This window comes from Phoenix dactylifera, chromosome 3 (genome assembly GCF_009389715.1).
Source record: "Phoenix dactylifera cultivar Barhee BC4 chromosome 3, palm_55x_up_171113_PBpolish2nd_filt_p, whole genome shotgun sequence".
Taxonomy (NCBI): domain Eukaryota; kingdom Viridiplantae; phylum Streptophyta; class Magnoliopsida; order Arecales; family Arecaceae; genus Phoenix; species Phoenix dactylifera.
Window position 1 is genome coordinate 20,027,543 of NC_052394.1, and position 17,652 is coordinate 20,045,194.

At 38.9% G+C, this 17,652-nt stretch overlaps 1 protein-coding gene across 2 annotated transcripts; it reads right to left on the reverse strand.

Moving 5' to 3' along the window:
* Positions 1-3,253: 3,253 nt before the first annotated feature.
* LOC103714391 (TOM1-like protein 6) lies at positions 3,254-16,484 on the reverse strand. Of its 2 annotated transcripts, XM_039124921.1 has the most exons (10): positions 16,389-16,482; positions 16,119-16,309; positions 10,745-10,823; positions 10,232-10,330; positions 7,985-8,098; positions 5,861-6,030; positions 5,654-5,735; positions 5,336-5,421; positions 4,613-4,828; positions 3,254-4,531 (listed from the first exon to the last, which is right to left on the reverse strand). In XM_039124921.1, exons 2-10 carry the CDS (start codon positions 16,226-16,228, stop codon positions 3,553-3,555), a joined length of 1,935 nt encoding a protein of 644 aa, XP_038980849.1. In that variant the 5' UTR covers positions 16,229-16,309; positions 16,389-16,482; the 3' UTR covers positions 3,254-3,552. The 2 variants fall into 2 exon arrangements, with proteins under 2 accessions (XP_038980849.1, XP_008799838.2); XM_008801616.4 differs by having other exon boundaries at positions 16,119-16,484.
* Positions 16,485-17,652: the final 1,168 nt, after the last annotated feature.

A 17,652-nucleotide genomic window follows, 5' to 3' on the forward strand; every position in this document is an offset into this window, starting at 1 on the left:
TTCGAGATTCATATAAGGTTTCTGAAACTGTTGAGATTTATTTGGAGTTTTTAGATTATTACATTTATCTAATAAAGTAGTAATAAAGTTTATGTGTATGTAGGTACGTCCGCATGCACGTACGGTCGACCCATGTTGCATGAGCTTAATTAGCTAGCAACTTGTCCTTGCTACAAGGTAATTGGTAGAGCTGAAAACTGTGTATAGATTCCTTAATCGTGCTGCAATAGTAGAGCCAAAAGCCGGCACTGCAACCGACGGCTCCACCTTTAGCCCCGGCCGTCCTCCATGCAGAGCCGGCCCGAGCCTTAGGCGATCGAGGCGGTCGCCTAAGGCCCCGGGCCAATGGAAGGCCCCAGGAGGTGAAGGGAGAAAAGAAATTGAGAGAGAGAGGGGGAAGTTTTTGGCACCGTGATCAAAAGGAAGCAAAGGCCCCTTTTAAAACAGAAACAGGAGCTGGCTACGAGTCTTCCCCCTTGATGGAAGGGAGGTGGAGAGTTTTCTGGCCTGCAGAGGAGCAATTTGGGAAGTTGGGGACAGTAGTTTTGTTTTGGGTGGAGGGGGGGGGGGGGGGGGAGAGAGAGAGAGAGAGAGAGAGAGAGAGAGAGAGAGGAGGGATTTGGTTGGCTTGATACCCGCGTGAAGCCACTCTTATCTTTCATCCCTACTCTTTTTTGGTTTTGGTCTTGGTTTTCCTTCCCTCACAATACTCCTGATCCACCTGGGCCATCGGGAAGAAAGATAGGGGGATTGGAGATGGACTTATTGGAGGGTAGAGAGAGAAAAGGAGGGAAGAGGGGGGGGGGGGGGGGTGTTGAATGGCTGCTGTGCTGTGATGCTGCAGTAGCTGCTTCGGTACTTACCAAGTAAGGGTACTCACTTTGAAAGGGAGATGGTGGGATGGGATTTTTATTAATTAGATCGAGTGAATTTTCCATAATGCCCCTACTTTCTTTTCTAGAAAAGGCCTGGACAAATTCTGCTCTTGCTTTACCATAATTCCCATAATATCTTTATCTTGACCATGAAGTGCCATAGGATGATCTTTTCCTATTCTACTCTTACTTGACAGAATAAAAGTATTATTAAGTATTATCTCAGTTATTTAATCAGTTTCATGGCTCTTTTCTTAGGTTAATTACTTTTCTATATTTTCATTCAAAAATTATATTAAATTGAAAAGACTTCTTATCTATTCTTATTAGATTCGTGTATCTTTATTGAAATATTATACTTGATTACTATCTATTTTTATATCATTTTTAAAAAATATTTTATACTTATTTAAAATTTTATTATTAAAAAAAAGGCCTTATCTATTGGATTCGCCTTAGCCCCCAAATGTATTGGGCCGCCCCTGCCTCCATGCACTGTGAACCAAGTGGAAGACCTCAAGTCCCTCCTCCCCCTCGTCGCCACCGCCCTCCCGGTGAGCACCATCATCACCACCCACTCCACCCTCACCACCCTCCAGGCCCTCGCCACCGACCGCCGCCTCCTCCCCTCCGCCGGCGCTGCTGCCGGCGGTCCTCTCCTCCCTGCCGGCTCCGTCACCGTCTTCATCCTCACCGCCGCGGCCCTCTCCCTCCCCCGCCTCGAACGCGCCGTCTTCCCAGCCTGGCGCACCATCGCCCGCCGCCGCCGCTCCACTGTATAGCCTTCGGCCACGCCATCAATGCCGTCGCCGTCACCGGCTCGGCCCTGGTCGAGTCGAGCCGGTTCAGGGCCTTGCAGTCCGACGCCGAGCCCATGTGGGTCGCGCCTATGGTGCTCGTGGGCTTGGACGAGGCGTTCCGCTTCCTGGCCCAGGTGGCTCTCTACTCCAACGAACGGGTATGCGCGCGCTAAGGATTGGTTTCTATTTGAGCTCAGGTTTGATAGCTTTGGTTCGGAGGATGACTGGCTGGTTGCAGGATGATGTGAACGAGTCGAGATTGGATAACGCCTCCTGGATGCTAGCTGGGCTTGGGGTCGTCAATTTCGGGCACTTTTTAGCGTGTGTAAGCTTGCACAAGCAAAGAAGCTAGGATATTAGATTGTTAGGTCACTGTTGAAGATCAATGGTAAGTGTATGTTTGTTCTCCTGTTTTAAGAGCAGGCAATTTGATTACAAGTTGGATTTTTTCATTTCCTTTTCTTTCTTTTTTCCTACGATCAATGTAGCCCCTATGTTGGTTGGTTATTGAAATAAAGCATGTCTACAACATGCAAACATCATCAATACCCACCCTTGCTTATGAGTTCGGATCCTTTTTGCTTATGACTCTCAGGCGATGTAATGCTCAAGCAATGTGGAAATCACCGACATTACAAAAGTATTCATCTAATCTTGGCTATTGGAAGACCAAATCACAGCAATGTTTTTAATCACATGATCATGCGAGACACTGCTAGTAGTAGGCAATGTGGAGCAGCATGCTGGAAAATAACTGCATCTAAATGTACTGAGGATCTTGGTTTATCTCAACTTCAAATGCAAGCTTTGGGCCCTCCAGAAGTTTTTTATGCCACTTTCTACACGGCTGGCAATGGAGCCTCCCCCCTCTCTTACGTGAGGAGTTGATGATGTGCCATCTTTTTTTAAGCCCTATTTGGCAGAACTTTTGGTGAGCTAGAAAAACTTTTTGACAGAATAGAAGTAGTTGGTAAAAAAATCAAAAAACTATTTTGGCTTCAAAAAGTTCTAATACCAGTAGCTCTGCCAAATAGAACCTTAGAGTGCAGAGCAGTAGCTGGACAATGGAGACATTTTAGACATCTTAAACTGAGATGATGGACTAGGGAGATGAATGATTCATTGGGTGCTTGGAGAAGGGAAGAAGAAAAGTGGGGTGAAGTGGGATATGCTAATTGCTGCAAGAGTTTGGTAAATGTGGCTTAAGAGGAATTGCAGGATTCTCATAAAGACATCCAAGACTTTCATGAAGTAGCCAAGGAAGATCAAAAGAATATTAAAGGACAGGTTCTTGATAGTTTTGAAAAAGAAAAGGAAAGGAAATAAAAGGCGATGCCATCTTTTCGGGAACAGGACATGTGAAAGGGATAATGTAATCTGGCATCTCTCTCTCTACTCTGCTTACCCTTACCTTTCCTTTCTCCCTTCCAACTTATAGGAGGATTAATGACTTAGGGCACAAGTTTGCCCTGCTTAGCTCGATTCAACAGCCAAACCTGGAGGGCCAACTGCTTTCAGTAAACCATGTTATTGACTCAAATCAAACATATATCAGCAATCAGCACCAAAGTCCAAATGGCAACATATGCAATGCTAGCATATGCATTATTCCACAATGTTTCTCTGCAGATTATCTTGACAAAATGAATTAACCACAATCTAAATCATGTTGTCTAATGTCTACCATACCAAATTAATTATGTACATAAACATTTGCATCAGGGTGGCAGAACGTACAACAACACAAATGCAATTTCTTTGCAGGAGAAGAAAGGACAACTGAAGAGATGCAACATATATACATAAAAGCCAGTTTTGAACGATCCCCCAGTCCAATAGTACCTTTCACTAATGAATACTATACCACAAAAGGGGTTTCATTTCCTTCCGCTGATCATAGGTTGGCTTGATGCCCCTGACAAGCTAGAAGATCTATTTGCCTTTTGTCCACCACTGGGATTTCTCAAATCTATCAAATCCTCAAACAATCTGTCTGGCAGATAATATGGTTTTGGAGCAGCTGCAGCCCCCGTCTGCCTTAGGTTGGCATTTACCGGTTTTTCACCAGTCATAGCTGGAACATTGTTGACTCTTCCACCAAATGAATCATATCGCTGCAGTGGTCTGGAAGAATAATCGGGCGCATAAGCAGCAGAACTGGCATGAGAAGATGTGGATTGGTAGGTAGTCAATGGGACGGGACTGGGGTTGGGCATAGCAGGGAAAAACCACGGTGGGGGCGGGTGGCTGAATGAGTGTTGGGTAAATTGAGTTTGAGCTGAAGATTGAGGTCGGAAAGGGAGCTGAGCTTGAAGTGGAGGTTGGTTTTGGAACTGAGCTTGAGCTGGAGGTTGTGGTTGGAAAGAAGGCTGGGGTTGGGATGGAGATTGTGGTTGGAAAGGAGGCTGGGGTTGGGATGGAGGTTGTGGTTGGAAAGGAGGCTGAGCTTGGGCAGGAGGTAGTGCATGTTGAGCCCAGGGTGCAACATAACCATTGTAAGGATTGTAGCCTTGGTTTACAGAGTAAGGCTGAGGGTTTTGAAGGTAATCATGTCCACTGGAAGAATGAGAGCCATTTAGGCTTGAGGTTGGAGGAGGTGTGAGAGGAGTATGAGGTGATGATGGGTTGGTCGACAAAGTCAGGCTCAAAAGGTCAATCATGTCTTGATCTTTCCCGACCGTCCTGACAGGAGGAGGGTCAAGCAGAGCCAATGCATTGCTTGCTATAAAGGATGAGGCTTCTGAAGCACTTGAACCAGCAGTTACAGTCGTTACATCACTCCGATTTGGTGAGGCCTCTTGATCACCAGTGTTGGCAAATGTGCTTTGAGTAGCCACTGGCTTGAATTTGGAATTCCTGCAGACAAAGTACAGATGTTTTCATCCTTGTTTCTATTCACTAGGTTTAAAATGGAAAGGAGCTAGAGTTGGCATTAACCTCCGAGCTAGCTGAGCAAAATCATCATCCTCTTCCTCTTCATCTTCAAACTGACTGTTTCTGACAGGAGTAGAAGCAACAGGCATTTTTGACTTTGAAATGGATTCTGATGATTCGGGCGGCAAAGGAGAACCAGAAGCTATGGCATCATGTTTCATGAGCAAACTTTGTAATTTGTCGTATAATTCAAGACCTAGTCCTAAAAGCTTTTCATCCCTGCCGAAATAAACAATTGGATTAGTAAAATCACACCTTACAAGAGCACTGGCATCAGCCCATATGGACCAAGTTTTCAGTAGATCTAAGACGAAAGTGATACATGGTCACTAATTTTGGAAATTTAAACTTTGACATGAACTTAAAAGCAGAAATACTGGACCAATCTGTTGGATTTGGGGGACTGGGAACAACCAATAGGGCCCACCCACATCAACCCAACTGCCACCCATCCATATCTGCAGGAAAAATAAAAGACCCATGCTGGTCTTTCTCCCCTCACCTTGATGCTCAGGCCTCCCCCTCTCCTTACCTCACCCCACTTCTCTCTCTCTCTCTCCTCCCACCCCCCCCCCACAACAACAAAAACCCAAGTTGGGCCATCCTACAAGACATTCCTTTAGAAGTACCTAACCAGGCCTCTAGGTGAGCAACAGGAAAAGGTAATAGGCATAACCAGGGTATGATATTTATGGTACAATACACAAAAACTTCACTTGCGCTTACCCAGTTGAGCTGACCAATTGCATTACCCTTTTCTGGTTGGTGCGGGACTGGCTCACAAGGTCTGTAATCACTTCATCTCTAACAGCCTGTAAAGAGAAATGTCAAGTAATGTATAGTATTATCTAATTAGGTATGAGAGAGTGGTGACATGATCCATTAGCTAAACAGATGGCCGTTGGTAGTCAAAAAGGATAGTCATTAATGAAGGAATGCAGCTAACATTTTCCTTTTTCTCAAGAATAACACAATGTAGATGTAAATAGTAATAGCTTCAGAAATAATAAAAAATATAGATGGCCAAGAACAAATGACACCTACCCCACGATCATATGGGTTCACAGCTTTCAGCATATCACTTAATAGCTCCATAACACTTCGAATGTTATTTAAATCTGATAAACTGCAGAGAATGACACAAAAGCCAATAACAAAAAAGAAGCATGAATTCAAACATAGAAAACAGAATGACATCAGAAAATTGAAGCACCACAATAGAAATCAATAAATTAAAGCATTAAAAGTCACCTCAAATTTCCTATCTCTGATGTCATTGTTTCATCAAATGTTGCAGCACCATTGCTAGGTATATTATACCCTGCCTGGGGATGACTAGATGTTGACGTTAGATGTGTAACAGGAGGGGTAAATATTGGGGGAGCATTTGCTGAGCGTTGTGGGAATACTACTCCATACCTCTGAAAGACACATATGCTATTTGTTAAAGATAGTAGTTTTCAAAGGATTTCCATTACTTCTAAAAGACGGGGTCATTTTACACAATTATTTAATAACACTGAACAGCAGTTATGCACCTAGCCAACGAAGAATTACAAAATTTGCAAGAAGGAAGTAACAATGACACTACAGACACCAGTCCCGAGCTCAGATAAGGAGGCTAGCACTCGTGATAATTAATAAAAAAAACTAAATCTTGACAATTGAAACTAATCTTAATTTTAGCAAAGCATAAAATAATCTAAAAGGCAATTCAATTTCTCTTCAACAAATGTACTTAAAGAGCACATTGGATTATCACAGAAAATTCGAAATTGTTAAAAAGCAGATGCAGCAAGACAAGTGAACCTCCAAACTTAGCAGGTCTGACATCAAACATAAGCACTAAAAGCAAGGTTTTAGAACTTGGTTTCAGTTTGGAAGCAGCCCACTGAGTAGAGTTTTGGTTTCAGACATGTCAATGGTTTCAATAGTTTGGCTTGGAGTTTCAGAGTTTAAGTACCCAAAAAAGTCAAAAAAATAAAACAGAATATGAAAATAAGAATAAAATCAAGGCAAAGTTATTGCATGACATTTTATTCTGCTTTCAGTTATAAACTACGTAGTTTGGGTAGTTTCAAGCCATAATTAAAAAGCTTAATGCATTAAATATACCACATAAACATACTAATCTACTAACTAAAATACCAAATATCACTCAATCTAGAATAAACTAGCAAGACAAGTACACAAAACTATACATGTATACCCAAAATAATAGAAACTACGACACATGCATCTTTAGCTCTCCTTACTGCAATGTTGTTTATAACTTCAAGGCACACAGCAAGATTGCATCTTACACACGCGAATAATAAATCTTATTAGAGCCTTAGATAAATGTGCGATTCAGTCATATTAACGTCTTAACAAATCCTAGAAAACATTAAACATATTTGCTCATTAAGAAAAGAAAGAGTAGGATTGAGACCACAGATGAATCTGACAGAAACCAAAAATTTAGAAAAATTTCTATTGCTCTTGGCCATAACCGATCTGCTGCATCCAAAAACATATGAAACTAAAAGCAAGAATTTGGAATGCAATTTAAGAAGTAGAAATTAATTGAGGTCCCAATCAATTATAAGATCAAGAAATAACAACTATGCTGATTATGCACAAACCTATGGTTTAAAATAAAAACTGGAACGGCAGTGCAATTAGATAGATTGAAAACATAGCACACATTTGAGAAGAACAAAAGGGTGATGACAAAGATATCAAAAATGCTCAAATAGGCACATACACTCGAGAAGAACAAAAGGTTGATGGCAGAGATGACAAAAATGTTCAAATGGGCACATACCCTTGAGAAGAACAAAAGGGTGATGACAGAGATGTCAAATATGTTCAAATGGGCACAAGAGTTCAACAACCTTCTTCTTCCTATAATAACATCATGGATTACATCATGCTCCATAGCACAATTTAAGCTCAAAAGGAATCTTTATGCATACCATAAATCCCAGTTAATCCACAAGACATGAATGATAAATTTACAATACTAAACCAGAAGAGTAATAATATATATTCTCAAGGAAGAGGCAAAGCTGATGTCCTCATTCTTGGCCATGTATGTAGAATAAGAAAACACAAATATTTTATCACTTGATTGGCTGGCTTATTTGAGTCCTAAGAAATGTAAAATGTAAATTGCCAAGTGGACATTCCCAACTAGAGGGAAGAAAAAAAGCAGAAGGCCACACTTACATATTGTTTTGGGGGGAGTTGGGTTACTAAGACTATGATAATATTTATCTCAAGTTCCCAAAAAAAAAAAACCCCTCACTCCTTTTCAACACCTCCCCCCAGCCCCCCCCAACCCAAAAACACGCACGCACACACAAAGAGAGAGAAGGATCCATAATTACATACTTTTAGTTCAGCATATGCCCAGTAGTATTGTGGATGTTTCCCTCCAGGCCCACCAAATGCTTCTTGCCAAGAGTCCAGCAACACCAAAATTTTGTCCCTCACTTGCATATCTGTCTGTAAAATATGCAAAGAAAATTTCAATAACTAGGTGAAAGAAAAATACATGCAAGACATTCACCATAATGAAGGCAAGTCACAAACTGTAAAGTATAGAAAGAGCTAAATCCACAAGGCTATATACTGTGACATGGTCCACATGAAACATATCATATAGATCATGCCTCTGTCAGATTAGATACAAGACATGTATGAATACTACTTGCCTCTTTATCATCATTGTTAACATTAAATTGCATATAAGAGTACCAACACAATTTCCGTCAAAGGTCAGTACTATCTAATTGAGTACATCTAAACCATCCATTCGAGTCCTAAAATTCCACATGAATGATGCCAATCATTGCAACCCAAACCATGACACCTGAATTTTCCTGTCTTGCTCACCTTCTCTCACCATGTGATGTCTACAGTGGCTTCACTTGGCATAAGGAACCTTGAAGGGAGGTTGATGAAGTAGAAGAAATTCCTCCCTTAGCCATAATAACCAGAATATGTGCACTCATGCTCTTCCAGATCCTATGGGTCTTGTTAGAACTCCTCTTCTCACCCTTACAAGATTTTCACAATGCATGTCTTAAAACCTAGCACCACCACCCACATTAATGCTGTAGTAGAACCATCTTCTCTTTTTATTCTTCTCCTGACTGCGTGACTCATGGAAAAAAGAAGGCCCCACAGATTTTCATGTTCACATCTTGCTAGAGTCTTGACCAGCTGGCAACCCACTGGCCATGATGCATTAGGCAGTAAAAGGTCCAACTTAGCCGTCAGCATCTGCCTAGGTTTAGGGGAACCCCTGAAAAGGTCCTCCTGTAACTTTAATGTGCATTTACTGTTAATGGTGTTGTACCTGCAGTAGCTGGGACAACGGCCCATCTGGTTCTCTGCGTGGCCATCAGGCATGGGTTGTGGTTAGCATTGCAATTAGTGGAATGAAGAAGTTTACGCTTCCAGGTGTCTGTCCTACCCAAACAGGGAAAACAGAAGAACGAGATCAACATGTATATCACATGTGGGATTGGTACCAAGAGGGTTCAAGCTGAAGCCACTATGATGACACCTATATATACCAACACCCAAAAGTAAATGTGGACCAGTGTATTTTAAATAGTTCTGAATAACAGAACATCTTAACTAGGCATGAAATGGCTGTGAAATTAATTTATCCAATCTGACCCCCGAATTCAGCCTTGATGACCAGATCCAGGACATTTAGAAGATCAGGTAGAGCTAAGTTATGCTATATATGGCTCAAGCCAATCCAGAAAATATGTAGAATTGGCGCTATTTCCTTTTGATAGGCCCAACACAGCCCTGACCCTTATTGTATTCTTTAAGAAACAATCGTAAGTAGGTAATATTTTCCAGTTATCAGTCCACCAATGGAACTGGTTTATTTTTCCTCTTTTCAATTTCTTTAACTCTAATGAGGGCTTTCTTTGTTATTGTTGCAGGAAATTAGCTGTTGGAACATAAGATTTGACTGATGCAAGAGTACTTGATGGATGGAAGAGTGGACCTCTATCTTGAGCACTCATCACAGTAGTGTGATTGAACTTCGGTATCACTAAATGTGAAGTAGTGATTTGCATACCCCATGTTAATAAGAAACTTCTGGCAGGAATTTGTTGTAAAACATTTGGATATCCTCTAAAATGGATCATCATCTAAGTCTTTTGCCATCAAATTTGGTTAGTATCAGCACACTCTAGGTCATGAAAGATACAAAGATCCAGCATTTATTTACAACCTTCTGTCAACTTAATGTCCATCCTTATTCTTGACCATTAGGTAAGAGATAGGCTTTTTCTATTTTGAGGAAGAAGCACAACCAGTAAATTTTATGAAAATAATAGATTAAGGAGTATCTCTCTTTCACTCATCTCATAAAGTCTCGAGAATGTCCTGCACCGTTTATTACATAAACATTGACGAATGTGTTCTATCTATAAATTCGAATTATAAAATGTACAGGAAGGACTGCTTTTCCTTTAATGAAGCAAAGAGACGTACATTTTTTATTCATAAAAAATTGCAATTTTATTAAGATCATTTTGTTGACACAATGATCAACGTTCCATAAACAATATCATATATAGAACTGAGATTATGAGGGGAAGCGCTAACCTTTTTCCTGACAATTTTAATCATCTCTTCTAAAATATCCCGGTCAACAACTTGAAAATGCACATAATCACCACAGTTCTTTACCAATGTCTCCAAAAGCTGCAAGAAATTGCCCTCCATTATTATAAGGAATATTTAGCAAAACTTCAAAGTCTCTGTCCATGGACTCAAACAGCCATCTGGGAAGATGCCTTCTTCTGTGAAGGAAACAATGTACCAGAAATTCTATTACAGTTTCTCTGCACCCTAAAAGATTGTTACAACCTCAAAAATAGAGTAGCCAGGTAATAGACACAGTATCAACTAACATGAGCTAAGAAATTCCTGCTTCATTATCATTAGTATTGGAAATGAGAAACAAGACAGGTTCCAAGATTCCATATTTTTCCAATGTAAGTTCCTTACAGGAACTTCTTCTTTCTGACATGGTTGTGTGTGACTGCATGGATAAAAACTTGCTGAATAATGAATATAGATATGTTAATGTTTAGTTTGATAAGACTGAGCACATACCGTCAAAGAAAGAAATTGAACCTTTGGATTTTTATTTTGCAAGCGTTTCTTGACAGCTTTAATCACATCCTTCGCCTGCCTGATCCAATTCAACATGTGAAATTTCATTAGCAGTTCTATACAATCTATCATATAAAATCAGACTGGAAGTGCACCCTGTTTTTCAAAAATTATCCCCCAAAAAAAATCAATTGCCTTGTAGTTAATAAAAGGACTACAAGAATGAAACTACCATAAGCAAAATTCAGAAGTCTCCTGACATCTTTCAAAAGAACAACTAAGTGTTATGCCATATATGTATGACAGGAATATGCAATGCTGTGTGCACTCTAAAAGGAAAACCAGGACGTCAGTAATATATTTGTGGCATACATGTGCAGCGAAGTGATCTATCATCAAAAAAAGGGACAGGCATGTGCAGGTGCAGCAGGATCTTAAAACGCTTCACCAGGATGTCAATAATATATTTGTGGCATGCATGTGCAACGAAGTGATCTATCATCAAAAAAAGGGACAGGCATGTGCAGGTGCAGCATAATCTTAAAACGCTTCTTGTTGTTTAATATGATAGGCGGTATGTATGGTAGAAAGATGCCGTCAGAAAGAAGTAAAGCAATATCAACGTATTCAAGCCTTCCCACATCAGCTACAATTGGAGATCACTTGCCAACTCTTGTTAGTCTAGGGTCATAAGCATGGCATGCCATACTATATCGAAACGGATGGTATGAAACACACCATACCATACTAGTTCGGTACCGGCACACAGTACGAGAGGCGTTCCGAATGTGCCTCTATACCAGGTGGACTGATATAGTGACAGAGTGGCACCGCTACGGAGCCCGGTACCGAGACAACACACCTTGGTCATAAGATTCAAGGGTTTATTGTGCATAACAAGAAATTATCACACTTCCAACTCAAATGAACAGAAACCCTTGATAACCCAGATAAATTCCTCCAAAATTTGAAAGTATATTACCAAAATATAGAATATGTTGTTAGTTGTTGCTCCAGTAAGACATTACAATATTCTGGAAACTTTACAAGAGCTACATCCCATCATAAAACAATTTAATGCAATTCTAGTTATATTCTCTCCAACAGCAAAAGTTGTGACATAGCCAAAGGCTAGGTCTCTTAGTGTATGCCATACCTGATCCACAAGCTGATACCTGAATTTAGTCTATTTCAGCTATCTAATGCTTCTATCACTAGCAATAATGATGCAACCCTATAGTTAGTTCTGCAAAAGAGAGGGTCCCAAGGCCCTTTACAAGGATTTACTAGGGTTTTGAGAGAATTTCTGGGTGCCTAGCAGAAAATCCAGCAAGCTAAGGTCCACTCATGGTGCTAGAAAGCTTAGATTATGGTTTCTAAAGGCTCCGTAGTACAACTGAAAGAAAAGGACAGAAATTTGTCGCTATTCTAAATTTACAGCATGAAGAAATTAAAAGCAAGCATGCAACAATTCTAACAATACTATCAAAGATAAGTCAAAACATAGCATATAGCTCGAAGGGACAACTAGTACTTACATTATTAAATAGATAAACTGCGACAGCAACAGATTTAACGAAAGATCTCAACATAAACAATGCAGATTTTCTGCAACCAAGAGAAGAACAGAAAGAAAAGAAAAAGAAAGGGAGAAGGGGGATAGAGACAGGAGAAACATAGGAGGGAAAGATGGCACTGAATAACCTCCAGAGAAAGAGGAGCAGGAGGAGGAGGAGGAGAAACATAAAGGGGAAAGTAAGAGGGAAAGACGACACTGGATAAGGAGGAGAAAAAAAGATAGCTTTATAAGCAAGGTTTTCTCAGCTTTTATTTTCTCGGCTGATATACCGAGAGATCCTGATGTGTCAGCCAATACAATGTCGATATATTAGCCATGATTTTCTAATCAATGTTTTACAATTTTCATTGTCTTTTAACAATCAAATATTCAAATCAATGTCTTAAAACAGAAGTTATTCTCATCTGAAAGTTTGATATCACAGATACTATAACACCACTAAAGATCTCGTAATATTTTACAAGTTTCCAATTTATCCGACTTTCCATTTTGGCTGAGATAAATCAAGATCTCGTTCATCTCGATCTCGACCATCCATCAAGATGGTCAAGACCTTCAATTTTAAAAGCCTTGTTTATAAGTAAAAGAAACCCAAACTTGATCCTAAAATCCCCTAACTATCCCTATGACAAAAAATATTATTCTTCACACATATTATGGCATGAACAGTTCCATAAATGGTACAGCTAAAGTACCACCAGTAATCAATCTGTAAAACAAGGTATGAGATCTTTAATCACAACCCTTGATTGCGAATAACCCACTAAAAACTGAAATAACTAGAAAGCCAAAAATTTTAAAGGAAATCAATGACTGGAATATAATCTAAGAAAACCTTTAAAGGTCTGCAGCCCTCTGATGCATCATAAAATTACCATAAAGCTACCAAAATTACTTTTAACATATTTTCGTTCTTTGCCTTGGGAATTTCAATGGTTTAACTCCACTTTCACCAGTTTTAGCTAAAAAAACTAAAAGATGATGATGATAATGATTTGACACCATTTTAAAGTATGTTGCACAGCTTGGGATCTTTCTGTGCACAATATTGGTGTTCTGGGCAAAACAATCAAAAAATTAATGAAAAGTTAAAAGGTATATGACTTACACTATTTTAGAGTAGGACAAAAAATTCCCATTTGTCAACTATAATTAATCTAAAGCATGTATCTTATAACTCTTCCACTCTCTAGCCTACCTATGGTAATATTCCAAGTCTCTGATCAGCAAAGTTACTAGAACACGTGACAGGGCATCAAGTGTCCAAGTTCCCACAACTCTAACACATGAATCTTCTAAATATTTGACACAGGGGCACATTTGTATCTTATATATCCAGTATGCAAATAAGTATTGATGTGTGCATATGATTAACAACAAGCTGGACCTATGCTCCTTAAGCACATAAAATATGATAAGTGGTTGGTAGTCGTTATGTCACACTTGACGACTTTCACGCAGACATGCCCAAAGTAGATATGTAATAATGAAAGTATCACGATTTGATGGTACGAAGTGTCATGCAATGTTATCATGATTTGATGATATGAAGTGTCAATCAGTGTTATTACATGTCCCAAGTGTCCAAGTGTTGTAACACATCAGAAAACCCAAAATTTGTGTCAGTAATACTGCTGATCTGTCACTTTTAAGTGCACATGCATATCATTATGAATAAAAGAAAATTGTTAATGAATGCCCTAGGGGCATTGGTCCAGGAGATTGCCCTATTTATTACAAATAACATATCTTACTCTGACTGATTATTACTTGAAATGTATATTTTAGTCATCAGTTATCTCCCAAAATTTTCTAAAGTCTTGTTAGAACAATCACCAACTCCCCTATATTGCAATAATTCCTTTTTTGTCTTCACTTAAGTGGCTAGCAATTCATTCTAGTGAAGCAGAAACCCTAGATTTAAGTTGTTAATGTTCAGAAGTAAGATTTAGTAGTTCATATTAAAAAATGTAGGTTGTCAAAGGAAACCTAGGTTAAACTCCAGTCAGGTGTTGATAGACTATTTAAGGTAATAAGGACGTTGCTCTTAACAAGTGCCCTTAGGGCATTCCTTAATGGGACCCTTAGTAAAATGACATTTGTTTACTTTTTATTGACAGTCTCCCAGACTCTAAGTGTTGATTTCTCCAGGAGAAACCTTCAGACACCTTGTTTAGGAATTCAAATTTAAGAAAACAGTTTAAGGATTGTTGTTTTCTCAGAGTTAATCTTAACAACAACAACAATAAAAACAACCAAATAGCAATAAATGCATTAACATGGCATGGATTTCAAACTAGAAAATATATTTCTGATTCAACATGTCATCTCTCTGGATCCATGAGAAGCAAAGAAAAGAATCTTCATCTCAAATTTGAGATAGAATTGGCTCAAGAATGCAAATAACTCACAGTACAAATCTTCTTATTAGAGTATTTATAATGTTTTGGATCCATGTTGAGCTATAAACAACCTAATAGGCAAGTTCAGCTTAAAACAGCTTCAATAAGCTCCAACTCCACTTCATCGACCAGAAAAAATAAAATCCCAATAAGACCAAAATTGTTAACACTCAAAGAGAAATTAATAAACCCCAACCCAAACAAGTCGAGATAGGCCTAAAAGTCTAACCTCATTGGGAGCACCATAATGAAATAGAAGTTCAAAAAGTCAGCCTCTTAACTCATGGAAGTAGTGGCACAGCATAAGCTATTACCAACAGACACAACAACTACAAAACAAGTACATCATCATGCAATGAAGTAACTATTTTTCACTCTGTTCTTCCTCAACACATCAATCCCTTTCCAACCAATATTATCCTTCATCTTTTTGATTGCATCATCCATAAAAGTGTAAGTATTGGACAATCATAAGCAATCATAAGCATAAAAGTGGCACCAATTCCATAGGATTCCATCACTTTCCTGTCAAAATCATAAGAACAAAAAATTCCTCCATAAACCTTTTTCCTAGCCAAAATATATTAAGAAAAAAAAAAGATTAAGTCACCAAATAAAGAGCTGCAACAAATCAAGACAGTAGTTTTAGACAAAACCTTTCAAATTTTACCAGAGTTCTGACAAAAACCCTAAAAGCAAATGGTTTTGAATTTCATAAGAACAGAAAAATCAATTCCGCACAACAATTCTTCCTTAATCAAATTCCATTAAGGGAAAGAAGATTAAATCACCAAAACAGAAGCTTCCCCCAGCCAAGAAAAAAACCTCAAATAAAGAAAACTTAAAATCGAATATTTTACCAGAAGTCTGAAAAATCCCTAAAGAAAGAACATCTGTAACTCATGATCATGGGCATAATCCATGCAAAAGTTCATAGGTATCTTTAACATTTAAAATATTCACAAGAAGAAATTGCTCAAAATCGACCCTTTTTTCCAGAGTTTCAACAGAAACCCTAAAGAAAGAAAAAAATTGAGATTCGCAAGCATAGAAGAACCGATTCCAGCCAACAAACAAGCTTTTCTTTAAGCTTTTTGAATTCTCACCAAAAATTACATTTCAAAAATGAACCATTTTACCAGAGTTTAAAAAAAAAAAAAAAAACCTTAAAGAGACAGCAACTTTGAGTCTAAACGGTTTTCACACAAGAATTCACGCTTTTCTTTTACGTCTTCAAATCCCCAGAAGCAAAAACCATTCAAAATCGAATCTTTTCGTTGTAGCAGAGTTAACAAAAACCCTAAAAAAATGACGATTTCGAGTCTCGTAACCATTGAAAGAACCTATTCTAGAAAAGAATTCACGCCCGTGTTCAACGTTTTTCAATACTCACCACTGATCAGAATTGATGGAATCGCAGATTTCCATGTTGAGTGCCCAATCGGGGCCCATTAGGAGATGGCTCGTGGCCTTCTCGACTCGAACCGTCGCCGACGACGCCATCGCTGCCTCCTTTACGGCTTCCCACGGAGAACAAGAAAGAAAGAGAGGAGCAGAAGAAGAGAGGCCAAGAAGAGGAGACACCTACGAGGGGAAGGAGAGAGGGCTTAGTCTTTCCTTCTACGAGAAAAATATTCCTTGAGATTATCTTTTCGTTGATTACTGGAATTGAGACCGAGAGCAAGAAACAAAATTTTTCGCAGAAAAACCCCGGCTCGTGCAGCGTTTGTCTCCTATCCTTTGCCTAGTTTCAGCCGCCTTCTTTTTTCTATTTATATAACCCTTCCGTAGTCTATTATCAGAGAATTTTCAATGTAACACCTTGGACATGTAAAATATGACCTTGCTTCTTGGTATCAAAACCAGGGACAGAGTCATTTTCGTGTATTCTCATTGGGGCTGATAAGTGCGGCGCACCTGATTTATTCAAGAAGAATTTTTTTTTGATAAATTTGTGATCCTGATAATTTTAATTTTTAATAGATTTAATATATATATATATATATTTGAATATATTCAAAAAAAATCAAAAAACAAAATATTCCGTAAAACTTTTGGATTAGTCTAGAGTACTCTACTCGTATGGTCAGCTCAAAAGAAAAACCCATCCTATCAGAGATACCATTTGCCTTTCTATAGATGTGCCTAATTCCAAACAAAATGTAGCATTCCATTAAACTCTGAAGCAGGAATGGATCCGAACCTCCCTCACACGTTCCTGTATCTAACTAACCATTATAGCCATGCAAATTTGTGCTATTATTAGAGAATTGACACCCTTGGACTTAGGTAGTAGAATGACATTTCTCTAAAGCGGTATATAATGGTAGAGATTCTACATATGGATGTTTGTTAGCCTTTTCTGGAGAAAAAGAAAGAGGAACCCCATTTTCTTGGCAAAAAAACCCTTTAAGTGCTGTTGCAATGCTCAATGTAGAATTGAATTTTCTACATTTACTAAAAGTCGTCAATCCGGCATTTAAGGGTAAGAAATGAAAGAGTTTATTCATGAATAGATCAAGCTTAATTAGCTTTCTAACCTTGTTAGCTTAGAAAATGAGTTGAGCTCATGCTACATTTAAAATCTCAGTAGTTAAACAAAATGAGCTTGAACTATGGCTTAATCAATGGAAGCTCAAGCTAACCTGAGAATCGAGCATGCTAGAAGGTAGCTCGAATAGTTATGGCTAAGCTCTGTCCAATCTAAATGATGCTTGGCTAATCTAAAGCTTGATGACCTATTTGCACTCAATAGGATAAAGAACTATGGATTGGTCTAATGGGGTATTACCCTCTTATTATGTTGGTGTGATTAGTCCATGTCAGGACATATCAGGGGTGATGGATATACATGTTTTGGTGGTGTTCATCTTTTTGGCGACATCTCAGCTTATCTAATCGGAAGCTTGAACAGATCTTCAACCTTT